This window comes from Lutra lutra, chromosome 16 (assembly GCF_902655055.1).
Source record: "Lutra lutra chromosome 16, mLutLut1.2, whole genome shotgun sequence".
NCBI classification, from domain to species: Eukaryota; Metazoa; Chordata; class Mammalia; order Carnivora; family Mustelidae; genus Lutra; species Lutra lutra.
Window position 1 is genome coordinate 4,914,390 of NC_062293.1, and position 26,959 is coordinate 4,941,348.

The window sequence follows — 26,959 nt, forward strand, 5'->3', positions numbered from 1 at the left end:
AGAGCACACTCAGGCCGTCCGGTGGGCGGGAGGGACGGTGTCGTGCAGCTTACTCCTACCCCGTGGACGTAGTCAGCCCTCGGAAATTTCCAGTGCTGGTCTGATCTCATACTCCTTTCAGGACTCTGTTCTCAGAGGCCTGGCCTAGGTAAACAGCCTCCTTCCTCCGTGTGTCTGCAGGGCCACTTTCCCCCTCCCCAGGCCAAGCAGCAGGGCGGCTGGTTTTTCTTCTCCTGAGAAAGATCTGGTCTCCTCTCCTCGCTGAGCACCGTGAGGCTTCGGAGAGGTCTCCCCCAGGCCTCTCGGGCCTGGCTCAGTCCGGCCAAGTTTAGTAAAGCCTCCCTCTGAATACAAAGCCAAACCTGGGCCGCTCTAGGCTGTCCCCAGTTTTCCACTCGCTCACCAGGGGTGCAGGGTAGGGCCAGCCCTCAGCTGGCCTTGCAGCAGTGGAGACTTCATGAAGTCCCCCTGGGTGCTCGGCACGATGAGCCTTTTGAGGTTTTGAGTTTGAAGCTGTTCCCGGTTGTAAGTTGAGGGTGTGGCGTTGAGAACATCACTACCTCCCAGGAACGACCTGCTTGGTTTTTTGCCGGTGGGACGGAAGGAGAACCCTGACATCTCCCAGTCTGGCCTTCCCCGGAGCCCGCCGGGCGATGGCAGTGGTCGGTGCGTGCATTCTAGCCTTGACACAAAGGCTTAGGCACCATTAACCCCCTCTTTGCCTTTTGTTGGGGACTTCTGCCCCTTCCCCTCTCACACGGAGCCCAGTGCTGGTGCCACTGACCAGGAATGAAGCCAGCTTTTCTCCCCAGAGGGGTGCTTGGCCTCCGCTGAGGAGGCCAGCCCGTAGGGCCTCCCCAGTCCTATGGACATGATGTTCAGATCCATTTGAACATTGCTTCTTGTATCCGCTTCCTTTCATTTTCAACCTATCGATCAGCCTCAGCTGCATTTTGCTATTCATGGAACGTCTCTGCACAGCGAATTTGGGTTCCTCTAGGTCAGCGAGCAGCAGCGTTACGAGGGGCGGCCTGGACCAAGGGTTGCAGGACCTCTCTTGCCTGCTGTGTTGTCAGTGCTGGGCCTTGAGATGGCGGCTGAGGGGAGCAGCGCGCACCTGGGGTGAGGGCAGGGAGAGGGGAGTGGCCCTCCTGGTCCTCCTGGAGCTGACCTGGGGGTGCAGTGGAACCGCCCGGCCCCGCTGCCAGGTCGCCTTTTCCCTGTGCCTTTATTGCTTCCCGACGGTGTGAGGCGCCTCATGAGCTCTGCCTTCCGAACACGTCCAGGGTGATCCTTTTCCCCGCCACTCTGGTCCTCGCACCACCATTCTGGGGGCAGCCTCAGGGCTTTTGGCCTCAAGGCTGCTGATGTTTTGGGCTGGATGGTTCTTTGTCGTGGCACCAGGGGCAGGGTGGGGGGCCGTCCTGTGCCCTGTTGGAGGCTTAGCGGCATCCATACCTGCCACCTCCCAGAAACCCCCTTCCCCAGTGGCTGACAGCCACAGACGTGTCCAGACATTCCAAATGCTGTCTGGGAGGCAAGGTTGCCCGCCCCGAGAACCGCCAGGCTCATTGATCTCCCTACCTCTCCCTACAGCATGTTCACCCAACAGCCAGAGGATCTTTTTAATACCCTTGTCCTGCATGCTCTCTGCTCTGAGCCTGCCAGGGGCTTCCATCTCCATGAGGATGGAACCTCAAGTCCTTCCTGCCCTCCGTTCCAGCCTCGCCTCTGCTGCCCTCCTCGCTGGCACCAGCCTCACCTCTGCTGCCCTCCTCTCCGGTCGTCCAGCACGCCAGGCACACGGGTCTTTAAGACAGACCTCTCTCTGCTTGGAAAGCTCACTCCCCTCTTGTACCCAGATCTCCGGTCAGATGTCACCTTGGAGTGGCCTTTCCTCACCAGCTGTGTAAAATAGCTCACCCTTGCTTCCTCCCGTTCTGTCTCTCACCCCAGCCCTCATGTTGCCTTCTTTTTCTCAATGGCACTTACCACCACCTGGCCTGTGCGTGTGTGTGTCCCGCACGTGTGTGTGTGTGTGTGTGTGTACATGTGCATACGTGCGTCGTGTGCGTCCCCTCTGCCGCACTGGAACGCAAGCTTTGTGAGGGCAGGCACACAGGAGGTGCCAGTCATCGTTGTTCAGAGGAGTCACCTCCTCCAGAGCTGTGCCAGCATCCCTGTCCCTGGGGGCAGAGGTGTTGTCTGACACTTGTTTCCAGAACAGGCAGGAGCAGCAAAGGATGTCCCGCAGTTCTGTCCCCAAATTGTCTGAGGTAACCCATGCCCCCTTTGAAGATTTTATTTATTTGTTTGACAGAGAGAGACACGGTGAGAGAGGGGACGCATGCGAGGGGAGTGGAGGAGGGAGAAGCGGGCTCCCCGCTGAGCAGGGAGCCCAATGCGGGACTCGATCCCAGGACGCTGAGATCGTGACCTGAGCCGAAGACAGGCGCTTAGGGACTAAGCCCCCCAGGTGCCCCCACGCATGCCCCCTTTAAAAGCCAGCCATGGTTTCTTCCCACTGAGAGACACGGGAATGCTTTGTTTTGGTATCTTGTTTGTTTCTATTCAGAATCCTCGGACAGCTACACTCTGCCTCCAGAATGTTGATGGTCACCGCCTCAGAGGTGGTTCATTGTTGTAGAGCCAGTAATGACCCTGAAATCTACCCATCCGCCACCTCAGATGCCACCCTGGTAACCGTTTTTTTTTTGTTTTTGTTTGTTTTGTTTTGATTTTTAACTGCCATCGGGGTGCACGTAACAGAAACACATGGCTTTGTTTGAAGTCATTCACTTCATTTATTTTGTTTATTTTTTATTTTTATTAACATGTAATGTATTATTAGCCCCAGGGGTACAGGTCTGTGGATCGTCAGGCTTACACACTTCACAGCACTCACCATAGCCTAGACCCTCCGCCAGTGTCCATCACGCAGCCATCCCATCCCTAATCCCCTCCCCCCAGCAGCCCTCAGTTTGTTTTGTGAGATTTAGAGTCTCTTATGGTCTGTCTCCCTCCCGATCCCATCTTGTTTCATTTTTTCCTTCCCTATCCCCCCATCCCCCTCCCTGCCCTGCCTCTCAAATTCCTCATATCAGAGAGATATGATAATTGTCTTTCTCTGATTGACTTATTTCGCTCAGCATAATACTCTCTAGTTCCATCCACTTCATTATAAATGGCAGGATTTGGGGGTTTTGATGGCTGCATAGTATTCCATTGTATATATATATATTCCACATCTTCCTTATCCATTCATCTGTTGATGGACATCTGGGCTCTTTCCATAGGTTGGCTATTGTGCACATTGCTGCTGTAAACATTCGGGTGCACATGTCCCTTCGGATCACTATGTTTGTATCTTTAGGGTAAATAGTAGTGTGATTGCTGGGTTGTAGGGTAGCTCTATTTTCAACTTTTTTTTTTTTTAAGATTTTATATATTTATTTATTTGACAGAGAGAAGGAGAGAGATCACAAGTAGGCACAGAGGCAGGTAGAGAGAGAGGGAAGCAGGCTCCCTGCTGAGCAGAGAGCCCGATGTGGGGCTCGATCCCAGGACCCTGAGATCATGACCTGAGCTGAAGGCAGAGGCTTAACCCCCTGAGCCACCCAGGTGCCCCTGTTTTCAACTTTTAAAGGAACCTCCACACTGCTTTCCAGAGTGGCTGCCCCAGTTTGCATTCCCACCAGCAGTGTAGGAGGGTTCCCCTCTCTCCACATCCTCGCCAGCATCTGTCGTTTCCTGACGCGTTAATTTTAGCCATTCTGACTGGGGTGAGGTGGTATCTCATTGTGGTTTTCATTTGTATTTCCCTGTTGCCGAGTGATGTGGAGTACTTTTTCATGTGTCTGTTGGCCATCTGGATGTCTTCTTTGCAGAAATGTCTGTTCATGACTTATGCCCATTTCTTGATTGCACTATCTGTTCTTTGGGTGTTGAGTTTGATAAGTTCTTTAAAGATTTTGGATACCAGCCCTTCATCTGATATATCATTTGCGAATACCTTCTTCCATTCTGTCAGTTGTCTTTTGGTTTTGTTGACTGTTTCCTTTGCTGTGCGAAAGCTTCCGAACTTGATGAAGTCCTAATAGTTCATGTTTGCCCTTGCTTCCCTTGCCTTTGGTGATGAGACGCACATGGCTTTGTATGCGGACTAGTCGAGCTCCAGAGTATGGCGTGTTCCCCGAGCAGGCACAGCGCCCTCAAGGGGTAGCCTCCAGCCTCTGGCACCTGCCGTCTGGGTGCCTGATGTCTTCCTCTTCAGCCCCAGAAAGGAATAGGGCGTTGAATGCCTTTATAATCAGGAGAAGAATCACTGTCTGTTACAGGAATTCTCGCCAGGAATAGGTTTTACTCTGCTCTTATCTCTGCAGCTTGGAGACGGGTGAGCTTGTCGTGTGGTTAAGAGAATGGCTTCTGCAGCCAGTCAGAGTTCAAGTCAAGGTCCACATGTGGAGCTATGTGACCAGAGTTCCTCATTTGCTCTCCATGTCAGTTCACTCATCTGTAAAATGGGGATGACAGTAATAGTATGTACTTCACAGCACTGTGGATAAAACACACCACCAAGTACAAGTAGACTGCTTGAGACATAGTAAGCACCAGTTGCTGTAGGCAGAGGACACCGAGCTCCCAAGCCCCCAGGAGCACAGCGGTGCTCTCCAAGTGGGGACATGGGGAGCCTTTGTGATGTGGTAGCACATGGTGGGAGCAGGGAGAGGAAGGGGGCGTTTGGAAGGAACTGTGCAGTGGAGAGGCACACAGATGGGAGAGGACTGGCTTGTTTGAATGAAGGTAGTGCCCTGTGTGGGTGGGACATAGGGATTTGGGAAGGAAAGTGTTGAAAGAGAAGGGAGAGCCTTGCACGTTGTCCAAAGCCCTTCTAGACGCTCTTGTAATTTTTCTGGAATTCCCAGGGGAATTCGTCAGAAGAATGGCCACCGTGCACGCCCCTCTCTCCTCCTCGTTGCTTCACTCTGCTCCGCTCTCAGCACTGTCAGGGCTTTGGAGAAATGTCCCTTCTTGTCACGGAAGGTTGTTAGAAGAGCCTGGAGACCAGGCCTCACCCTGGAGTGGACTCTGACCAAAGGTCAGGCACAGGTGCAGAGGGCCACGTCCGACGGTGTTTGCTAACCAGGCCCCCTCACCCTGCCTCTGGCCTTGTGGTGATGCCAGCCTTCACTCCTGCCTTGTTCCTGTACCAGCCTCCGAGCGGGAGCCTCAGTTTCCCCTGTGCACTCAGGAGCAGAGTCCCATGGCCAGGGTGCCGTGAGGCTGGGCAGTGTGCCGTCCGTTCAGGATCCGTGCCTGTGCCACTCCCTTCCCTGCAGCTCTGTCAGGGACCCACGCAGACCCCAGGCAGGAACACGATCTACAGGCTCAACTTGGGGACTTTTCTCAGGGATGCCTGAGCAGACGAGGCAGCCTGTGCCTGAGGTCACAGCTCCCAGCGAGGATGGCACCCCCATGCCCTGCACAGCAGTCCTTCTCCCACTGGATTTCCTGGCACTGCAACTTTGGTTTCTATGGCAACTTGGAAAGACTTGCAATTGTGGCTTTTTAAAGTCTAAACTGGGAGCAGAGGTTTGAGGTAGGTTGGGATAGCACTGAAAATACCATGTCCCAGACCAGAGCTATGGGCACAGAGGGTCACGGGTCAGGAAGTTCTTTGAGTCAGAAAAGTGGCACCATCACCCCAGCAGAGCCTTAGCAGAGTTCCGTGTGCCCCCCGCCCCCGACTCCTGGGATCTTTGCGCAGAGTGGAGAAGAGCCTGAACTCAGAGGGTCTCCGCCTGTGACTTGGGGGCCAGTGGCGTCAGGAGGAGTGGTCACATCTGGCATTTGCTGAGTGCTTACTGTGTGCCCGGTGCCCCGGGCCCATATGTGCTTTCGTTGCCTTGTTAACCCCTGACCCGCTGAGAGATGGCTGCCCCCACCCCACTCTGCACAGGTGGGCGCAAGCGATCTGCCCGAGGTTTTGGAGTGGGCACATCTCCGTGTCTGGCTCAGGGACCCTGGAGTTTAACACCTGGGCTTGCTCTTGTCTGGCTCGTGGGCTATATTCCCACGTAAGAAAAACCTCTATCACCTGTTGATGGTGGAGCCCATTTTTCCCCCTTTACTTTTGGTTGTTTTTTTTTTTTTTTAAGTTTTATTTAAGTCACCTCTACACCCAGCATGGGGCTTGAGCTCATGACCCTGAGACCCCGAGATCAAGAGTCCCACGCTCTTCTGACTGAGCCCACCAGGCGCCCCTCCCCTTTAGTTTTTGAAAGTTCTATCCTCCTGATAGCAGGGTTGTCTTAGCCGTCATCCCCACAGTTTTGGGGACCTTGAGCCAGGGTCTTCTTTTTAATGTCTCCATTCTCGTTCCATGGCAGTCACCTTTCCATACCCCAGGCCTTGGAGTCGGGGCCGTGATCTTAGGGGTCTTGGGTTGGGCGTTGTTTGAGAGAACAGCTCTCGCTTCCCTGTGGTTTGGGGTGTTGGAGGTGCCCGTCCTGAGGAGATGGGCAGTCGCAGAGCCTTACCCACGGCTCCATGGAGAACTCCGGAGCAGCGCCTGGGTTAGTGGAGCCATCAAGGGAGACACACTGGCCTGAGAGGACCGTCTTCCATCTGCACCGTTGGAGGGCGCCCCTGGGCCTGGCAGAGGAAGGGGAGGGCTCTTGAGAGTCCCAGCTGTCCTCGAAGGCTGCTGCTGCGGGGTGTTTGCAGCTGGAGGGGGTCAGGTGCTCGCCGTGCACGTTAGCTCAGCCCAGCCTCTGCAGCGCACGAGATACGGATGGGGCCGCGGCTGGCCAGAGAGGATAGCCCAGATTAGAAGGTCGTGTCGGGTGATAGCAGGCCTCGGGGTGACCTGCTCAGCCCCGTGTCACACTTGCCCTCCGCCCCCTCTGCTCAGCGCTCAGCAGCAGGGGCCAGGCAGGCGCTTGGAGAAAGGAGAAAAAGGATTTCACTCCTAGCAGAGTGCTTTGCCTTGTGAGGGGCTGCTGAACCCTTCATGAGAGCGAGGCCCTTCTGCCACCTGCCACTTCACACCGCTTCTCCATACGGTTGCAGTGACCGTCCGTCACCATCGTGCTTGCCTCTGCGGTAGGCGGGGGGAGGTGGCGTCTGAGGGTCGGCCTCTGGGGCTGGGTGCGATCAGAGCAGGCTGTGGCACGTGCCAAAGCCGCCCCCAGGATCTGTGCGGCCAGCTGGATGCATGTGAACACGTGGGTGAGAAGTTGGGAGAAGGATGCAGCTTCTGCAGACGTCAGAGGCCATTGTGTCACACTGTGCTCTCCTCCTCAGCTGAAGCTCGAGGACCGCTCCGTGGTGCCCCGGGACGTGGTCCGGCATATGCGATCCACCGTGAGTCTTGGTGCGGGGGTGGCCTGGGAATGGTCTGGGCCGGGTCTGCCCTGGTGGCGGGGACCGTGCACTTCCTCGCGCCTGGATGCCTTCTCCTCCCCAGGACAGTCAGTGCGGCACCGTGATCGACGTCAGCATCGACTGTGCGGTCAAGCTGATCGGCACCAACTGCATCATCTACCCCGTCAACAGCAAGGACCTCCAGCACATCTGGGTGAGAGGCCCCGCCTGACAGCCCCCCTCCCTCGGCCCCCGCACCCCTGCCGGACCCACCTGGCACTCAGGCAGGGGGCAGCCCGCTTGTGTGTGCCTGGTGCAGTGCCTCGGGCTGCTGGGGTGTGAGGTCGGGCACATCCCTGTGCCTCCAGCGTGGCCGGCTGCTGTTGGTCTCATTACCTCGCTTCCTCTCCTCTCTGTTGCTTCCTTTTTGAAAAACAAATTTCTTCATTCATTTCTTTTTTAAGTGATTTCAGACTCAGGAGAAGCTGTGAGTTCCTGTGCTCCCTGAGTCCTCGGGCTCCTTGGCTGTGAGCCTTTCCCTCCATTTGCCCCATCATGACCTTCCTTCTCCTGTCCCCACGTTTCCTTCTCGCTGCCTGCTCTTCTCTCTGAAGCCTTGGGAAGCCGGCTACGGATAGAATGCCCCGTGGCCCCTGGCCCCCAGTTTAGGAAGTCAGCACTGGGGCACGGCTATCCCGTCCCCAGACTCCGTGCAGCTGTCCCCCCCGTACCCTTTCTCCCCGCCCCCCCCCCCGACCCAGGATTCCATTCAGGAGCACATGCTGCTTGTAGCTGTCAGCGCTTCGATTCCTCTTCTGGAACGGCTCCCCATCGCTTCTCGGCCTTTTGGCTAAGATCAAGTGGAACGGCTCCCCAGTCTCGCTTCGTCGTCCACCCTCTGGCACCTTACACTGGCCGACCCTGAGCGCGGAGCTCTGTGCCGTCGCCTCCTGACCAGAATCAGGCACCTGTATCCTCGGCAGGGCCGCCCAGTGACCCTGAGCTCTGCCTGGCCCCACGTGTCCAGTGGCCGCAGCCGGGGGCGGGGGTTTTGGCTCTGATCCTAGCCGTGTCTGCCGCACCTCCCCACGAAGTCCCCTCTTAGGCCTTTGGGAGTGATTCTGCTTTGTGACGAGGTGCTCTGAGATGGCGGCAATAACCTGTCGCTTGTGAAACCCTAGTCTGCTGGCCCTGGCCTCTGTGAGCCTCCCCTGCCCCCGCCTCTGACGGCCTCTGACGGTCTCTGGGGGGCTGTATGAAGCCCGTGTTCTTCCTCATGTGGAGAAGTCGGCGTTCTGTGCGGAACAGCTGTGCCTTCAGCCTCATTTGTGGATTTATTCATTTGTTTTTATATCTGGGTGGACTCAGATTCCTGTTTTGTCCAATCGGTTGTAATTCGTGACTACCACTGTTTTGTTGCTTAAATTATCCCAGATTGGGCCAGTAAGAGCCCCTTCGAGCTGACATTGGTGTCCTTTATACCCTATCTCTCTCTTTTTTTTTCTTTCCTTTTTAAGCACTTTCTGACTTTCTACCTTTCCTGATCCAGCCCTGGATCATTTGTCCAAAGAGCCTTGGTTCCTTTCAGAGGAGAATGGTATTCTGGTATTGTCTCATTGCCACAAGTCAGCTGCCCACCGAGGCCTCCTCCACCCTGGGAAGGGGAGCTGGGCTGTGGCCCAGAACTCCTGGTGGGGAGCCAGCCCCTTAGGCCATGGCCGACTGGCCCAGGCGGGAAACCCTCTGGATCCCTCCTCCTGTGTCTCAGTACAGAGAGGGACAGGTGTGCTGCACACCAGTGCCACCTGCCACCTCTCACGCCCTGTTCCCTCCATTTGCAGCCTTTCATGTATGGGGACTACATCGCCTATGACTGCTGGTTGGGGAAGGTCTATGACTTAAAGAACCAGATCATTCTGAAGCTGTCCAATGGTGCCAGGTACGCAGCTCACCACATGGGGCCGCGCTGGGCAGGGGCCGCCCCGGGACAAGGAGCCAAGTGTGTTTTCTCCTGGGGCCCATGAGGACATGTGCTGCAAGCACTTGGGGAGCGCTTGGGGCCTGACCATGGACTGGTCTCCTGTTGCCCTGGCCTCATTTAGAGTATCTGCTAGGGGCTGATGCTTTATTTTAGACACTCTTTAATGGTAGCGAGCTCTCCCGTATGGGATAGGGTCTGGTTTGTTTTGAGGGAGTTACATGTGCAAATGTGGGGGCCGAGCTGTGGGTAGGGGTAAATCACGCCATCGCAGGGCCTGCCAGCATATCAGTGCCTCCGGGTAACTCCTTGTGATACTGTTCAGCACCGCTGTGTGTCCTGCGGCCATGCCTCCCCTGGGGCTCTGTCATTGTGCCCCATGAACCGAACCTCTGTTCGCCATTTCAGGTGCTCCATGAACACAGAAGATGGCGCCAAGCTCTACGATGTCTGCCCCCACGTCAGCGACTCTGTACGTGTGCCCCACCCATGCAGGCTTCTTGGGGGGCGGGCTTGAGGGGGGCGGGCTTGGGGCGGCAGCCCCCTGGGCTGCACGGGAAGGAGGACTGCTTAGCAGCCAGCTTGGAGGTAGCCCAGGCTAAGCAGGTGCTGCCTCTGGGCCGAGTGGTTTCCGACAAAAGGGGTGCGTGCGCACCAGAATGTCCAGAAGTCTGGGTGTGGGCAGGAGGCGTTGGAACTTTTCTTTGCGTTTTGTTAACTTGAGCTCACTCTTTAAAAAAATATCTATGGTAGTAGAGTCTGTACACTTGTTGTTACGCTGGGATATTCTAGAACAGTCGTACGTGACCTTGCTTTATAAATAAGTTTGGCAGTGTGGGGGTTACAAGAGGAAACAGGTTTGGGGACTGCTGCCTTCGAGAGTCCTCGAAGTGTCACCCGACCGACAACATGGACATGGCCTTGAGAGTGTGTTACAATGAGTCTCAAAATGTGCCTTTTCATAAGCTCGCTGGCTGACTTACGTGCACTTTGGTTTGAGAGCTGCTGCTCTGGAGCCCGAGGGTCTGTTCCAGCTTGGGGAGGGGGAGAGCATGCAGGGGTGAGGCAAGGGAAGGGGTGGATGTGGAGAGCTCCGGCCCTCGAGGAGGTCCCACTCACAAGGACTTTTCCTCTGGTGCCAAACCCTGCAGGGTCTCTTCTTTGATGACTCCTATGGCTTCTACCCGGGCCAGGTGCTCATTGGCCCCGCCAAGATCTTCTCCAGCGTCCAGTGGCTATCGGGGGTCAAGCCTGTGCTCAGCACCAAGAGCAAATTCCGAGTGGTGGTGGAAGAGGTAGGGGCTGGGGTGGGGCCACCTCCTCAGCCTCCGTGCCCCAGAGCTGAGCTGCAGCCCGCTCCCTCCTTGTCTGCTCCGAGGGCTGAGCCCTACTCCTTAGCTCTTTGATCAGAAGGGCTCTAAGTAGAGGGAAGCCAGGGTGTGCTCATGGGGTGACTGCTGGCACATGACTCCCAGCCTGGCAGACCCTGCCAGAGCAAGGTGGTGAGTGGCAGATCCGCTGGGCCCTGACATGGTGGGGGTCCCTGGGGTGAGTTACCAGTGGAGCCTGCTCTGGGGGTGTCCTGCTCGGGGCGCTGTACTCTGACGACCTGCTTCCTGCTCTGGAGGTCAGGTGGGCTCTGGGCAGCTGCTTGACTGAGAGCTGTTCAGCTGCTGGCTAAGGCCCTTTCCCACCCACCGTCCCCAGGTGCAGGTTGTAGAGCTGAAAGTCACATGGATTACCAAGAGTTTCTGTCCAGGGGGCACGGACAGCGTCAGCCCCCCGCCCTCTGTCATTACTCAGGAAAACCTAGGCAGGTGAGTGGCCCCAGCGTGCCCACTCCAGCAACCCCAGTGGCATGCCCGAGCAGGTCTCTGGGCCAGAGTCGTAGGGGAGCCGAGGTTGAGGGTGGCGTGCGGGGCGCTGACCTCAGCCGTGGCCCAGTCCCCACTTCTCTGCCTCCCAGGGTGAAGCGTCTCGGATGCTTTGACCATGCTCAGCGGCAGCTGGGGGAGCGCTGTCTGTATGTCTTCCCAGCCAAGGTAGAGCCGGCCAAGATTGCCTGTGAATGTCCAGAAAAACACTGCGCCCAGGGGGAGGGCTCTATGGCCAAGAAGGTATGTCCTTGGGGTTGGGCTCGGTGGGCATTTGAGGAACTGGCCTTGAGCTATTTTCACAGCCAGGAAGGACAGTCTGTGCTTTAGGCCTTGGGGGGCAGCCCTCATCACCCTTGCAGGCCACCTAGGTGTGTATAGCTGCCCCCCCCCGCCCTGAGCCGCCTGGGTGTCCCCCATGCCCGGGGTGGGGCCGTGCTGGCCCTGCGGCTCCACAGCGCCCGTCCTCCCTGCTCCTCCCTCCCAGGTGAAGCGCCTTTTGAAGAAGCAGGTCGTGAGGATCATGTCCTGCCCCCCGGACGCGCAGTGCCCCAGAGACCATTCCATGGAGGACCCAGGAAAGAAAGGAGGGGCCAGAGCCAAGAGCGAAGCAGGGTCCGTCAGCCCCGAGGAGACGCCCGATGGGTCCGCCAGCCCGGTGGAGATGCAGGACGAGGGCTCGGAGGAGGCCCAGGATGCGGGTGAGCCGCTGCCCCCCTTCCTGCTGAAGGAGGGCGGGGACGACAGGCTGCACTCGGCAGAGCAGGACGCAGATGATGAGGCTGCTGACGACACGGACGACACCAGCTCGGTGACCTCCTCGGCCAGCTCCACCACCTCCTCCCAGAGCGGCAGCGGCACGAGCAGAAAGAAGAGTATCCCCTTGTCGATCAAGAACTTAAAGCGAAAACACAAGCGGAAGAAGAATAAAATCACTCGTGACTTCAAGCCAGGGGACAGGTAAACCCGGAGGGCACCCTCTCCCTCCTGGCCGAGGGTCCAGCCTGAGGCCGTCCCTTTGGCACCTATACGCGCACACGTGCACGCACACACACATGTACACACACACACACACACACGTGCACGCACACACACATGTACACACACACACACACACACGTGCACGCACACACACATGTACACACACACACGTGTACACACACACACACACACACACACACACACACGGGCTGCGAGCCCTCAGCAGGCTTGGGGGTGCCCAGGGTTGGCCTGGGTAGAAAGGAGAGATCTGGGAGTGGGGGTGGCAGGTAGCGTAGTGGCCCTGGCCCCGAGTCTGGCCTCTGGGACCACATTCGCTGAGCTCTCCCAAGTGAGACCTTTCTCACAGGAGGGGCTGGGCGCAGGAGGTGTAGGTGAGCACATAGGGACCTGTTTGTCTTCCTTCCTGCCTGTTTCGTGTGGCCTGGCTGGTTGGTTGTGCCGCGCCCGCAGGGTGGCCGTGGAGGTGGTGACCACCATGACCTCGGCAGACGTCATGTGGCAGGATGGCTCCGTGGAGTGCAACATTCGCTCCAACGACCTCTTTCCTGTGCACCACCTGGACAACAACGAGTTCTGCCCCGGAGACTTCGTGGTGGATAAACGAGGTAGTGCCGGCTCTAGAAGGCTGCCTGGCCAAGGGCCTGGGCCGGGCTTAGGAAGGATGGGCCGGAGGTCTCAGGGGCAGGGAGGAGACTCTCTCGGAAGGTGACTCACTTTTTCAAGGACTGGGACAGCCTTTTCCGGCCTCCCCCAGCCTAGCCAGGGAGCATCGGGGCTCTGTGCCCTGCTGTGGTTGGGATGTCGGGTGGTAGGTGGCACCACTGCAGCTCCTGAGACATTCTCTGCTCTGGTTCCCCAGTCCAGAGCTGTCCGGATCCCGCTGTCTACGGTGTGGTGCAGTCTGGGGACCACGTGGGCCGTACGTGCATGGTGAAGTGGTTCAAGCTGCGGCCAAGTGGGGATGACGTGGAGGTGAGTGTGTGCAGGCCCCCCTGCTTCTTCGGGGTGCGCTGGGTGTGCGGCCTCTGCGCTCGTGACAACCCATCCTGTCCTCCAGCTGATCGGAGAAGAGGAGGACGTGAGCGTCTACGACATTGCTGACCACCCTGACTTCCGGTTCCGCACCACCGACATTGTCATCCGCATTGGCAATACCGAGGACGGAGCTCCTCACAAGGAGGATGAGGTAGGGCTTCCCGCCAGTTCGGGGTGGGAGGTTTGGAGGGCGGGTGGCTGTCTCTCTACATCCCATCCAGCATCTGCAGTCCCTGGAGGTGCCACCAGGTGGCCCCAGGAGACCAGATCTGGAAGTCTTCTGGGCTCCTGGTCTGCCTCCAGTGTCTTCCCCAGAAGGGCCGCTGCCTGACGGCCTCCCCAGGGTTTCTTCTGCCGGTCAGGGTCAGATTTCATGTAGCTGCTCCCTGAGCCCCTATGGCTCCTGCTTCTGGTCCTGAGTGCTGTAGGGGCGTGGGAGCGGCTGGAGGAGGGGGCGTCCATGGCCTCACCATGGGCCTTGGTGAGGGGGTAGGAACATTGCCTGGGGCCAAGCAGAGGAAGAGTAGAAACAAAAGTCCCATGGCAGGAACCCCATCCTGAGAGGATCAGGAAGTCTGGTGAGAGCAGATGCTACGAGTAGGAAGGGCGTTAACAGGTCTGTGCCCGTGATTGCCCACGTTGGAACCAGAGGGTCCCACGCTTGAGCTGCTCACCACGTGTGGCCTCTGGCTGGCACCCACGTCCCTTCCCTTCTCATTGCCTCACCCTTGTCGCCCACTGCCAGAGCTCCCTTTTGGAGGTGCTCTGGCCCTCCCTGCCCCCTCAGAGAGCTCCTCCCTTGACCCTGTCCCATTTGCCCTACAGCCGTCGGTTGGCCAAGTGGCCCGTGTGGACATCAGCAGCAAGGTGGAGGTGGTGTGGGCCGACAACTCAAAGACTATCATCCTGCCCCAGGTGAGCCCCGGCCCAGACCCACACCAGTTGGCTCACAGCTGTGGCAGCTGTGCTGGGAGCCCTGGCCTATCCCCTGTCCCTTCTCAAGGAACAGGAGGACAGGCTCACAGATCTTCCTGGTGAGGGTCTCTCTTTTGGGTGTGTGGGTCTCAGGGAGAGCCTGAGAGGAAGAGGGCATCACATGCCGCGTGCTGGGGTGGGGGCGGGAGCAGGAGAGCAGGGGGCCGCCCACAGCTGGCCCAAGTCTTGCCCCACCTGGAAGGCTCCCCAGGTTGCCAGGTGTGTGCAGATTGTCACAAGCCTTCTGGGTTTGCTGCATCCCCTCTCCCCATGCTAAGAAGTATAGCTAGCTTGCTCTAGGACAGAGCCTTTCCCACCAACATTTCTAGGAAAACTTCCCCAGATCAGAACGAGAAAGGAACAGAGGTGGCGTCCCAGTCCCAGCTCAGCTGTTCTCTGTACTGTTTCTTTGCCCCTTTGAACTGATCTCCCTTCCCAGCCCCCCTTTCCTGGCCCCTTTATAGGGTGTGGGAGGGAGTGGCTCACCCCTTGGTCTGGGCAGCTGTTCCAGGAACACGGTAACAGGATGTGACACAGTCCGGCTCTGCTGAACCTCCCACTGCTAATGCATGTTAGTAGCCACAGAGGGGGCTGCCCCGAATCCTCTGGGGGCGGGGTTGGATTTGCCACCGAGGGCTAATGGTGGCCAGTATACACAGGGGCAGAGGAGCCCAGAACAGCCCTTGGCTGCGGGCTGGGGCTTCAAGCCCTGCAGGCGGGTGTGGGGCAGGCAGAGGCCCCTCCCAGAGACCCAGGGACACGGAGAGGCCCAACAGCAAGAGTCCAGAGCAGGAAGTGGGGAAAAGCTGGAGGGGGCCCACTGAGGCCTCAGTGCACCCCGGCACCGCCAGCTCTGAGGGTCGGGGTCTGCCCCGGAGCCCGGCAGAGCCTCTCTGAGCTGCCTGTGCCCCTCTGCCCCCAGCACTTGTACAACATCGAGTCTGAGATCGAGGAGTCAGACTATGACTCAGTGGAAGGCAGCAGCAGCGGGGCATCGTCAGATGAGTGGGAAGACGACAGCGACAGCTGGGAGACTGACAACGGGCTGGTGGAGGACGAGCACCCCAAGATCGAGGAGCCCCCCATCCCACCCGCTGAGCAGCCGGCAGCCCCCGAGGAGGACAAGGGGGTGGTGATCAGCGAAGAGGCTGCTACAGCCGCCATTCAGGGGGCTGTGGCCATGGCTGCCCCCGTGGCGGGGCTGATGGAGAAGGCTGGCAAAGATGGGCCCCCAAAGAGCTTCCGGGAGTTGAAAGAGGCCATCAAGATCCTGGAGAGCCTCAAGAACATGACCGTGGAGCAGCTTCTGACAGGCTCCCCCACCTCTCCCACAGTGGAGCCTGAGAAACCCACTCGGGAGAAGAAGTTTCTAGATGACATCAAGAAACTGCAGGAAAATCTCAAGAAGACGCTGGACAATGTGGCCATTGCGGAGGAGGAGAAGATGGAGGCAATGCCGGACACAGAGCGCAAGGAGGACAAACCTGAAGGGCAGTCACCTGTGAAGGCCGAGTGGCCCAGCGAGACCCCGGTGCTCTGTCAGCAGTGCGGCGGCAAGCCGGGCGTCACCTTCACCAGTGCTAAGGGCGAGGTCTTCTCAGTGCTAGAGTTCGCGCCCTGTGAGTTCACCTTCTCTGTGCCAGTCCCCTCCCTGCTCCCGGCTGCCGCCTGAGGGGAGGAAACCATTTCCCTGGTGTGGTCAGTGGTGCAGATGCCAGGCTGGTGGGTGCGAAGCCTGTGGGCTTATATTCGCCTATCTGGGGAGCACACCCAGCAGCTGCTCCCTCCGGGCCCATGCATCCCAGGGGCGGCAGCCAGAAAGAGCCCTCAGGGCTTGCCATTACGGACTGACCCCTCTTTGTTCCCCTTCTAGCAAATCACTCTTTTAAGAAAATTGAGTTCCAGCCTCCGGAAGCCAAGAAATTCTTCAGCACGGTACGGAAGGAGATGGCCCTGCTGGCTACCTCGCTGCCTGATGGCATCATGGTCAAGACCTTTGAGGATAGAATGGCAAGTAGCCTGGAGTGGGCTCGGTGCAGGCAGGTGTGGGCCTGCTTGCGTGGGCGCTTGGTGCTGCGGAGGCGGCCGGCTCTGGGCACCTGGAGCCCCAGGACTGAGCAGCCCGAGAGGCCGCCCACACCCCTTACAGGGCTGGGAGCCCGGCTCAGTTGGGGCGGGGGCAGGGGGGAGGACTCCCAGGCCCGTGTCTAGACCACATGGTGTGTTCTTTTCTCCCTCCTTTTAAAAGTTAGTTTTAAAGTACACAGTTATTACCTGAGTACTGTTCTTTTGAAATACTAGAACATCACAGAAAAAGCTAACGTTGCCTTTGACCAGTCCTCACCCAGCCCCTAGGTGTCATGACTTCAGGAGTTTTGTGGGTCTCCCTGCAGAAGACCTTCTTTTATATGTTCACGTTGTCCTGTGTCACCAGAAACATCGTTTTGTGACTTATCTCACATGAACGGTCCGGCACCATATGCGTCGTCTGCAGTTTGCTTTTCTTGCTCAGTGGGCTCGTTTTTGAGACCTGCTGATGTCGGTGCCTCGTGACCTGGTTCCTTCTCTTTTGGCTACAGGCTAGTACTCCCCAACGTGGCCATGTCCCACTGCCTTCTCCGCTCCTCTCTCGGTGGCCCAGGCACAGGCAAGCCCGGCCTGTCACCTCATTCAGTCAACACCTCCACCGGGCCCCTGCTGGGCGCTGCGCGTTGTGCGAGACACTGAACTTGAGTCTGACCCCGGCCCCAGCTGCAGCCCAGCCCTGGTCAGAGGGGCCACAGATTGGGAGACAGACGCTGCTTGGCCCTGCCTGCAGCAGGCTGGAGGCCCCAGGGTGGGACTGCTCAGGGTTCTTTTTTCTTTTTTCCCTTCATTTTAGGTTTTTTTTTTTTTTTTTTTTTTTTTTTTTTTTTTAGTATTTTATTTGACAGTGAGAGAGGGAGCACAAGCAGGGTGAGTGGGAGAGGGAGAAGCAGGCTTCTCGCCAAGCAGGGAGCCCAACGTGGGGCTCTATCCCAGGACTCTGGGATCATGACCTGAGCCGAAGGCAGACATTTAATGACTGAGCCACCCAGGCGCCCCTCTTGATTTTATTTAAATTCACTTAACGGTGCCTGGGTGGCTCAGTGGGGTAAAGCCTCTGCCTTTGGCTTAGGTCATGATCCCGGGGTCCTGGGATTGAGCCCCACATCGGGCTCTCTGCTCAGCGGGGAGCCTGCTTCCTCCTCTCTCTGCCTGGCTCTCTGCATACTTGTGATCTCTCTCTGTCAAATAAATAAAATCTTTAAAAAATAAAAAAGTAAATGAACGAATGAGTAAATTCAGTTAACATAGGCTGCACTGAGTTTCAGAGGTGGAGGTCAGTGACTCATCAGTTGCATGTAAGCCAGTGCTCATCCATCACGGGCCCTCCTGAATGCCGGGCACCCAGGCCCCCCATCCCCCCACACCCCCACCCTGGCTGCTCAGGGTTCTTAATGACACTTTTGCTTTTTCTTGAGTTTTAGTAAAACTTTTGAAAATTCCAGCCAAAATTCCAAACTGGAATTTTGAAAATTCCAGTCTCAGCTCTGCTGAGAGGAGGGAATGGCATTTTTTCCAAGTCTCACTCGGAGGGACAGGGAAGTAGTGCGTTATCTTGAGGCCCGCAGGGTGACACCGATAAAAACATACACGAGAGGATTCTGTCCTTCCAGTCGGTCCTCCGCCTTCGCTGTCTGTACGTCCTGTAGTGTCACATGCCTTGCTACTCGCAGTTGGTACCACCCCCCACACCTGACAGATATCGAACATCTGTGGGGAATCTCCCCGATGACTTAATGACCTGAGTTTCTTTGGTGGTCTGCCAGCATTGCCACAGGAGTTCCAGATCCCCTTGTCCCTCTGGTTCCCTAAAAGCAAGTGAAGCCTTGCCACTCTGGAATGTTCTTTGATCTTCTAACTAGTTGTAATTGTTGCTGGCCTGGGTGGGGCGGGGCTCAGGGCAGGTGTGTGAAGGAGTCAGATTTAAAGTAATGACTTCGATGAAAAACACCTGGCGAATTAAAAACACGTTGGGATAATTCCATTAATACCACAGAGTGGAAAGATGCTGTGTAGGCCCACACAGGCTTGTTTCCCTTTAGCTTCTGGTGGTGTCTGGAGTCCCTGGGTGCTGTTCTCCCCGCACCCCCATGCACACACCCCTGCCCCCTGATCCAAGCAGGCACCATGTGCAGAAGCGCCCCTCAACCTCAGCCTTCCCTCCCTATAGGACCTCTTCTCGGCCCTAATCAAGGGCCCCACTCGCACGCCCTACGAGGATGGCCTCTACTTGTTTGACATCCAGCTCCCCAACATCTACCCAGCCGTGCCCCCCCACTTCTGCTACCTCTCCCAGTGCAGTGGCCGCCTGAACCCCAACCTGTATGACAATGGGAAGGTGTGCGTCAGCCTCCTGGGCACCTGGATCGGAAAGGTGAGTCCGGCGCCAGCCAGCCAGCCAGGGCGGAAGGACAGCGGGTCAGGGGTGGGTGTCTGGGGCAGAGGTGATCGTGCTGTGTGTGTGTTTCAGGGGACAGAGAGGTGGACGAGCAAGTCCAGCCTTCTCCAGGTGCTCATCTCCATCCAAGGTACAGTGCGCAGGATGGGGGCGGTGGGGAAACCGCTGGAGGGTCCAGTGACTCTGGCCTTTATGTCCCCCACCTCCGCCTGTAGCTCTGGCCGCCCTCAGGGGGTCCTCAGGCCAGCTCTCGTGGGCTCCCCACTCCCACAGGTCTGATCCTGGTGAATGAACCGTACTACAATGAAGCGGGCTTCGACAGCGACCGGGGCCTGCAGGAGGGGTACGAGAACAGTCGTTGCTACAACGAAATGGCGCTCATCCGCGTGGTGCAGTCCATGACCCAGCTGGTGCGGCGGCCCCCCGAGGTGTTTGAGCAGGAGATCCGGCAGCACTTCCGCGCTGGCGGCTGGAGGCTGGTGAGCCGCATCGAGTCCTGGCTGGAGACCCACGCCCTGCTGGAGAGCGCCCAGGTGCTGCCCAACGGCATCCCCAAGGACAGCCGCTCCCCGGAGCCGCCGGCCGTGGCCGAGCTCTCCGACTACGGCCGAGAAGAACCTGAGGACGGAGGGCTGGGCCCCGGAGAGGCCTCCCAGGGCTCAGACTCGGAGGGCGGCGCCCAGGGCCTGGCCTCAGCTAGCAGGGACCGCCCAGACCAGACTTCGGAGGCAGCGCCTGACGCCCCGGTGCCACCCAGCGTCAAACCAAAGAAGCGGAGGAAGAGCTACCGGAGCTTCTTGCCCGAGAAGAGCGGCTACCCCGACATCGGCTTCCCACTCTTCCCGCTCTCCAAGGGTTTCATCAAGAGCATCCGGGGTGTCCTGACGCAGTTCCGGGCCGCTCTGCTGGAGGCGGGCATGCCCGAGAGCACAGAGGACAAGTAGCCACCCGCCTCGAGCAAGGAACGTCTCGGGAGAGGTCAGCTGCTGCCGCTCACTCCCTCCCCTGGAATCGCCCGTCTTCCCGACTTTTCCTTTGTCCCCAATGCAGAAGCCCCTCGTCGCCCTCTCCCCAAGGTGAGTTTGACGCTGAAGTGCAAGAAGTTTCTTGAGATGCTGCCGTTTCTTTCCCGAAGCAGTCTTTCAACAGGCCGGCCCCCAGTGGCAAAGAGGATCTGAAACCTGTTGCTGATTTTCCACTTGCCACCCAGGCAGAGGGTCCCGGCACTAGCTCCCTTGCCATCCCCTTCTCGGGTTGGAGGTGGGGTCTTCCTAGGGCCTGACACAAAGGCTCCGTGGGGGTCCACGTGGCGGGCAGCCCAGCAGCAGGACGAGTGGCCGTGCCTTGCATGAAGTGTGGGTTGCGCCAGAAGTCCCCCCGCCCCCGCCCCTGTCAACCTCTCCCGTGCCCCTGTAGCTTCCCTGTTCCCAGGCCCCCCTGCTGCCACCGCCGCCAGCCCTTCCTTGTCCCCCTAGCTGGGGAGCTGTAGCTGCTGTCACCGACTCCTGGCTCTGCTCTGGACCATTTAGACCCCAGGATAACTCCCAGGCCTGTTGAACTTGCTCTCTAAGAGAGGTTGGGACCAGGCTGGGTTCAGGGGGATACCCAGGAAAGGCGGCGCCCCTCACATGTGACACGGAATGAGGACTGGGGAGCTGCTGGAAAAACAGCGATAGGTGCCTTGCTCTGGCATTCTGGCCTCCGCCGCACCCCAGGGCCCCAGGAGGCGGAGCAGCAGCGCAGACGAGCCCGGGCCGGTGCGGGGCCTCTCCCGCACACTCTGCCCCCCCCCACTCAAATGCTAACCCTGGGAGGCGGCCTGTAGTTCACTGAACACAGAAGGAAGGAGCCAGCCCCATGCGGCCTCTGGTCCCTTACAAACTGCAGGCTCATCCGCGGGGAGGGGGGCGGCCAGCAGGGGTTCTCCTCCCTTGCAGACAGGCCCAGAGGTTTACAGGTTTTCTAAGCTTTTGATAATGTGAAGCTCCAGGTTAAGAGGTTGCTGTTGAGCACATCACAGCTGTGTAATTTTTGGTGTATGTATGTAATATTTAAGGTTGGAAGAAAATCTCAAAAGCAAAGATATTAACTCTTATTAGAAAAAAAGACAAAAAAAAAAAAAAAAAAGCCAAAGCATGATGCGTCTTGTCCGCCTTAAGCTGGCTCCGCGCCCGCACTGTGCCCTAACCGCCCGGCGTGCGAGGACGGAGCCGCGCCACGGGCTGCGGCATTTGGAGCCCCAAGTCGGTATCTTGTTTGAGAAACATCCGGAGTAACTGGTGGGGCTGTGCTTCCCAGTGCGTTGTTCATGTGGAGATGTGAATGCCTACTGCTTAAGATGTCTGTATAAAGTGCTGTGTGATTAAACTTTTTTTTTACTTGCATTTTTTTTTTTTGTTTGGCTCATTACAATGTACAAAAAAAGACTAGGTGGCGCCATTAAACCTGCCTCTGCCATTCATCTGGGCTCTGTCGCCTTTCTTCCCCTCTGGGGCACCCCGTACATCCCTCCCCAGGAGGTGGCAAGATCCATGGCCAGGAAGGTTCACGCCACCAACACCTCCTACCTTGCCCGGTCTGCGCGTGCGCCTTCCGCCTTGGCAGTCGTGGGTGTCCCGGGGCCTGGGAGACCGGGGTCTCGTTCACTGGGTCAGCGCTCTTGTCTGTGGGGACGGCCTGTGTTCCATCTTTCCAGCGCTGGTTTCCAGCATTATCTGCCAGCAGCGGCTGGGGTCCCCGGGGACTTTCGGTGCTGGGGGAGCACCTGGCCAGGCCTTTAAGCCAAAATGGTTTCCAGTTTGGGGACCTGGTATCGGCCCCTCCTTGCTTTCTCCTTTTAACTTCCACCCTCCCCCCACCCCGGCCCCACCAAGGACCTGGCAGGGTCGGGTAGAGGAGGCTGGGGGAGCCCTAGAGCCCTCACTGGAGGGACAACAGACTCCTTTCAGGAGGGAACAACTGTCTCCATTGTGGTTTTGTTGCTCATTTCCTTAATGCCCCTGAAATCAGACCTTTTCCCCCTTCATTGAGGCCAGCTGGCTGTGCGGCCCCAGGTAAGACATCCTGGCTCTGAGTTTGTCTTCCACGTGGGGTAGGCCGTTGGCTGAGCTCCCCAGCTTCTTCCAGGCCACAGATGGTTTAATCATTGGGGCAGGACCCCAACCCCTGCTAAAACAGATGACAATGACAACAACAACAAACGGAGGCAGCCCTGGTCTCATGCCCACTGCCAGAAATGACACCAGGAGTTAGTGCCACGCATTGGCCGATCCACTGCACACCACTGGGCACTGCTAATGAGAAGTTGTAGAGCGAGACCCCACTCCCTCCCCCACGCCTAGGATAAGACCAGTACGCTGGGAATGTCACTTTATTTGGATCTGATTCATGGGGTTAGGCTCCCAGAAACAAAATGGGAGTGGCCTCCACAGGCAGGGAGGGCCAGCCAGCCAGGCTTCTGGCCCAGAGCCTCATTCTGGCCCTTGGTAGGCAGAGCCTCTCCTTCCAAAGCACAGACAGCCTCCACCTTCCCACCGTCTTCAGGGGTCCTCCTTCCCACCACACGAGCTGTGGACAGGCCCTCCAGGCCTGGGAGAAGGTGCAGCGCTCTGAGCTCCGAGTTGACCAGGAGGCTAAGGCACGGCGAGGCCCACAGTCATAAGTGCTCTCTTTGAAGGGCTCTCTGCTGTGGCTTCTGGCTGGGTGGGGGCTTCACACAGCCACTGACCATCCAGATGTAGTCTGGGTGCACCTGGCCCTGCACCGCCTCGCTGACCATCATCTCGCCATCCACGGCAAACATACCCTTCCCGTCCTTGGGCTCCAGGCGGAAGGCAACCACAGGCACGTACACCAAGTAGGGACAGTCGTAGTCCATGTGCCTCCCCTTCTCCATGGCCAGGAAGAGGCGCAGCAGCATGGCCCGAGACACACCCGCCCGCACATAGAACAGGTGCATGGTGCCGGCCGGACACCGGCCCATGGGGGCCGCGAACATCTCACTGCTCAGGTGGGTGTGCAGCAGCGCCAGCACCAGCACGAAGTCCTGCTCCGGGACCACAGTCCAGTGCGGGGGCACTGGCTCCTGCAGGGGTACGAGGTGGGCGTCCGTGGGACCCTGCTGGTTCTGCCGCTCCACAGCAGGGGGGGCGGGCCCCTGGGAGACCACCTGTTCCGCGGGGAGGTAGGCTAGCGTGCCCTTGTAGACACGCAGGGCCGCCAGGCGCAGGAAGGTGCCCAGGGTGAAGCGCATCTCCCCTAGATGCCGAAACCTCTCGCTCTCCAGATCCACGTCGGCGATGAAGCCCCACGCCAGGCTCAGCACAGAGAAGACCCGAAGCCCCGAGGCCGTCTGCAGCGACAGCAGGTTCATGGGCGCCAGCAGCCGGCGGCACAGCAGCAGCGTGCAGTTGGTCAAGAGGTCCTCATTTGTTACCTGTTCATAGCTGCAGGGGAGAGAGGTCAGAGGGAGCCAGGCAGGAGGCCTCACCTGCCCTCCCCTTCCTCTGCCTGGGGACTTGAGGCGTGCAGAGGAACACTGGGTCCCTAGATGGAGAAGGTGGAGGCAGCCAGCTGGAGTCACCCAGAGAGGACCCCAGAACCGACGGTGAAGGGTACGCCAGTACCTGGTGACTTAGAAAACCTGGCAGGAGAGTGGCACTGAGGGGAAACGGAGGCCCACTCTGACCCTGGGCTCTCACCCGGCATAATGGTTCAGAGAAGCCGCCAGGGCATTGCCGGAGCCAGCAGGGAGGCTACACAGGGGCTTGTGGATGGCGGTCTCCCAGTCCGGCCGCTCCATGAGCCCGTTCACCACCTGTTGGAACATGGGGATGGGGTGTGAGGGGCGGGGGGCCAGCCTGGGTAGTGCGGCCCCCCACCACCCACACCCAGCCCCAACTGGGGGCGCGGGGGGGGGGCTCACCTCATGCATCAGCCCATCCCCAGACATGACCACCAGCGCGTCCCAGCGCCCCAGCTCCTCAACCCGCACCAGCTCCCGGGCGTGGTTCCGATGCTCTGCGGAGAGACAGGGTGGCCACGGGGCATCTGAGGGGCCCTGGCAGGGGATGCTCCCCGCAACCCCTCGGGGAGGCACTCACCAGTGAGCATCAGCGTGAAGGAGACATCGGCCCGAGCCAGCAGGGGCTGCACGTGGCTGCGGAAGAGCTGCAGCGCCTTGCCCTTGCCCCCGCGCGGGTTTAACAGGACCAGCACGCGGCTGGGCCGGGGCAGGCTCCAGGCGCCGCACGCTGGAAAAACAAGCCCCAAAAGGCCACGTCCCCAAACGGCCGCCAGGGGGCCGCGGATCACAGCGGGGGTACCGGGGTGGAAACGTGGGGCCTGAAATCCCGGGTAAGCGAGCCAACCGAGCCGGGCAGGAGGCTGCGGCCTCCAGTGGGGAGCTCCGGGAGGGAGCACCGTGCCCTTGACGTCCCAGTCCCTGGCTGGGGCCGAGCCCGCTTCTGGCCTCCTAGGGAAAAGTGTTTCTACTGTCCCAGCCCCTCTTTTGCCCAGCTGACTCCGGCCATTCTTCCTGGCAAGGGAGGAAGGGAACCCCCCCTCACCACCCAGACCTTCCCCACCGGGACCCCACAAACCTGGATTCATAACCTCGACCCGCGGCTCCCCCTGCCAGGGCGGCCCCGGCGCTGTCGGGGAGCTGCCCGTGGCGGCGGCTCCTGCCTTCAGCTCCTTATCGGTGCTGCCCAGGAGGGCGTCGCGGTGCCGGCTGAGGGGCTCGCCCTCCCCGCCCGGAGCCGGGGCGGTGGAGGCATCCGCGTCATCCCCTGCGGCTGCGGGATCTGAGGGAGAGGAGACGGCGCTGGCGGAGTCCGGAGCAGCCCCCTGAGCTGGGGAGCGCCCAGCTAGATCCTCGGACCACGCTCGGGGAGCCGCGCGCTCCGGCATCTCCTAGTCCTCCGAGGGGTCCCGAGAGCCGAGGTCTGGTGCCACCAAGGGCGCTCCCGTCCTAGAACTGAGCCCCCACCCGCAGGGCCGAGAGGTCTCTTCCTGGGGGCTCTCCTCTCAGGGGCGTCGGGTTCCGGCCCGACGATGAGTCAGAGCCCCCCGTGGCTCTCTCGGTCGCACTAGCTCCTCACCCGGCCCGGGACTGCCAGGGGGAGGGGGGGTCCAGTGGCGTAAAAATGCCAGAAGTGGAGCGGACATCGCGGGGCACAAAGTTCGGCGCGAAGCGATCGCCGCCCCGAGCCGGCCGGGTGGCTGGGGCCACCACCCCGAGCTCCAGAGCGGCGGGGGTCCTAAAGCCTGGCAGCGCCTCCGGGACGCGCCCTTCGCTCGTGGGAGCAGCGCCGGGGTCGCGCGGGGCCTGAGCCCGAGCCCCGCCGCCGGTCGCCGCCTCCCTCAGCGGAGCGCCGAGTGGGCGCCCAGGAGCCACGAGCGGCGAGAAGGCAGGGCGGGCGGCCCTACCCAGTCGGTCCGGTTTGCCGGGGAGGCGGCACCTCCGTTCCTACAGCGGCCTAGGGCGGAACTCGGCTCGCCCCGCGCTCGGCCCCACGTCTGAGCGACAGCCGGGGCGCCGGACGGATGCTGGCTGCGCGGCTTCTCCGCCTCTGGCCTCAAACTTTCAGCTCAACTTCGCCGCCAGGCGCCGCGGTGCGGGGAGGGCGCTGTGCCTCGGCCCCGGCCCCGGCCTGGCCACACCCCGCGCTCTCCGCGCTCGCGAGGGTGGAACCGGCGCCTGGCGCGGCCTGGGCCCGCCCGCCCCCGGCATCACCGCGCCGCCTCCCGCACGCTCAGCGCCCGCGGCTCGGCCACGCGCAGACGCTCGGCGGGGTCCCGGGACGCGGCCACGCGCGCCCGCCGCTCGGACTGGGCGACCCGCGAGGAGGAGGCGGCGCCGCCGCGGGGCGGGAGTCGGCGAGGCGCGGGGCCCTGGGTCCCGCCGCGAGCGGCGCGCCGCGAGCTCAGCGGTCGGGGCGCGCGAGGGCGAACTCGCCGCGGCGCCCAGAGTCGGAGCAGCACGCTCGGGGCGGACCCCAGGCTGCCCCCGGGCGCCGCGACCTCCCGCCTCGGGGCCTTCTCCCTTGGCGCTCCCCAGCACCAGTCCGCCGGAACCGGAGGCCCGGACCCGCCTGGGTACCCCTCCTCTGCGCCGCGGCGTCTCTCCAGCCGCGCCCGTTCTCCCCTGGAGGGTTATTTTTGGCTTCGTGGAGCCGCAGCTCGGCCGCGCAGCCGCCGAGCCCGAGGCAGCCAGGCGCCCCCTCCCCGCCCTACCCCGGGAAGGCAGGTGACCCGCCGGGGGACTGCGGTCCGGAGGAGGGGCCCTTGTCAAGAACCTTAAAAGTTGGGTCTTTTCCCCAGAGGAAACCATCGAGGCTCACCTGGGCGAGAGAAGCTGCCCCGCAGCGGGCGACCCAGGCCCACGCCCCTCACCCGCCAGAGGGGAGCCTGGCGGTGTAAACAAGGTGTAGAGGGTCCCTGGCGGGATCGGAGAGCCACACCACCGGGGAGCGGCCCCCGCCGCTTCCACTGCCTCAGCGGGAGGAGGCAGGCGCCCCGGGAGTCTTCACCCCGACGCTGACAAACGGGGACGCGCGCGCGCGCGCGTGTGTGTGTGTGTGAGTGTGTGAGATATATGTGTCATGGACAAGGGTCTGACCTGAACGTGTCCGCCACCAACTCGAGTTAAGGCCCTGGGGGGTTGTTCGCGGAGACCGGGAGGAGGGAGTTGTCCAAGCCTACTGGGTGACCTGACCAGGTGCGGCCCAAGCGAGAAAAGGCCGAACCGCCTGCAGGGGCGGGGGTGGTCCGGGCCCGGACCGCCGCGTGCTCGAGCGCCCACACCTGCCGCCACCAGCCCCCACACACCTCGCCCTTCCCAACGCCCCTGAAAATCCACAAGAGGCAGGTCCCGCGGCGCCGGGACTCGGGCACGCCTCCGTGGGGTCTTTTCCGGGGGGCGCTGCTACCCAACACATGGGGGGCGGAGTCCGAGGTCCCCCGCCAGGGGGGCGGCGCGGGCTGGGACGCGCGGGCGCGGGGCCCCGGGGCTCGGCGCGCGTCACCAGTGGTGCGCGCTTCCGTCTGGCGCGGTCCCCGGGCGGCCCAGGCTGGGTCCTGAGCGTCCCGAGAGCGTTCCGGAAAGGTGACTCAGCGACGCGCTCCAGGGTCGAGAAACTCCGCAAAACTAAGAACGAGGTGGGACGGAGCTGGGGCGTCATCACCCTCTCGCAGCGCCGCGGCCGCAGTCTCGAACCTCCGGGCCCCCAGCCCCCACTCCCCAGG

At 60.1% G+C, this 26,959-nt stretch overlaps 2 protein-coding genes across 6 annotated transcripts in view; one reads left to right on the forward strand and one right to left on the reverse strand.

The window, feature by feature from the left end:
• The window catches only part of UBE2O (ubiquitin conjugating enzyme E2 O), a 58,231-nt gene extending 37,058 nt beyond the window's left edge, over positions 1-21,173 (forward strand). Inside the window, exons 2-18 of one of the 2 annotated variants that reach the window (XM_047706333.1) lie at positions 7,306-7,365; positions 7,469-7,579; positions 9,207-9,304; positions 9,752-9,815; positions 10,495-10,638; positions 11,051-11,160; positions 11,310-11,385; positions 11,705-12,177; positions 12,670-12,824; positions 13,079-13,191; positions 13,277-13,405; positions 14,080-14,169; positions 15,152-15,848; positions 16,103-16,239; positions 18,485-18,688; positions 18,785-18,842; positions 18,986-21,173. In XM_047706333.1, the coding sequence (XP_047562289.1) occupies positions 7,306-7,365; positions 7,469-7,579; positions 9,207-9,304; positions 9,752-9,815; positions 10,495-10,638; positions 11,051-11,160; positions 11,310-11,385; positions 11,705-12,177; positions 12,670-12,824; positions 13,079-13,191; positions 13,277-13,405; positions 14,080-14,169; positions 15,152-15,848; positions 16,103-16,239; positions 18,485-18,688; positions 18,785-18,842; positions 18,986-19,656 (3,390 nt within the window). In that variant the 3' untranslated portion in view covers positions 19,657-21,173. Of the gene's footprint in view, positions 1-7,305; positions 7,366-7,468; positions 7,580-9,206; positions 9,305-9,751; positions 9,816-10,494; positions 10,639-11,050; positions 11,161-11,309; positions 11,461-11,704; positions 12,178-12,669; positions 12,825-13,078; positions 13,192-13,276; positions 13,406-14,079; positions 14,170-15,151; positions 15,849-16,102; positions 16,240-18,484; positions 18,689-18,784; positions 18,843-18,985 lie in introns of both variants that reach the window. The other variant, XM_047706332.1, reaches the window with a different exon arrangement.
• Positions 21,174-22,064: 891 nt separating this feature from the next.
• Positions 22,065-26,514, reverse strand: SPHK1 (sphingosine kinase 1). 4 transcript variants are annotated; one of them, XM_047706337.1, is made up of 6 exons: positions 26,334-26,514; positions 24,313-24,516; positions 23,815-23,964; positions 23,637-23,731; positions 23,413-23,528; positions 22,065-23,157 (listed from the first exon to the last, which is right to left on the reverse strand). In XM_047706337.1, exons 2-6 carry the CDS (start codon positions 24,320-24,322, stop codon positions 22,368-22,370), a joined length of 1,161 nt encoding a protein of 386 aa, XP_047562293.1. In that variant the 5' UTR covers positions 24,323-24,516; positions 26,334-26,514; the 3' UTR covers positions 22,065-22,367. The 4 variants fall into 4 exon arrangements, with proteins under 4 accessions (XP_047562293.1, XP_047562292.1, XP_047562290.1 ...); XM_047706336.1 differs by lacking the exon at positions 26,334-26,514 and adding an exon at positions 25,142-25,357; XM_047706334.1 differs by lacking the exon at positions 26,334-26,514 and having other exon boundaries at positions 24,313-24,695.
• Positions 26,515-26,959: the final 445 nt, after the last annotated feature.

Bases quoted from the DNA above. Each gene is read 5' to 3' on its own strand.
- SPHK1 (XM_047706334.1), bottom strand. From the start codon at position 24,622: ATGCCGGAGCGCGCGGCTCCCCGAGCGTGGTCCGAGGATCTAGCTGGG. The intron at 23,732-23,814 runs GTGAGTGCCTCC...GTCTCTCCGCAG, and splicing joins CTTCACGCTGATGCTCACTG to AGCATCGGAACCACGCCCGG. The intron at 23,529-23,636 runs GTGAGCCCCCCC...ATGTTCCAACAG, and splicing joins GGGATGGGCTGATGCATGAG to GTGGTGAACGGGCTCATGGA.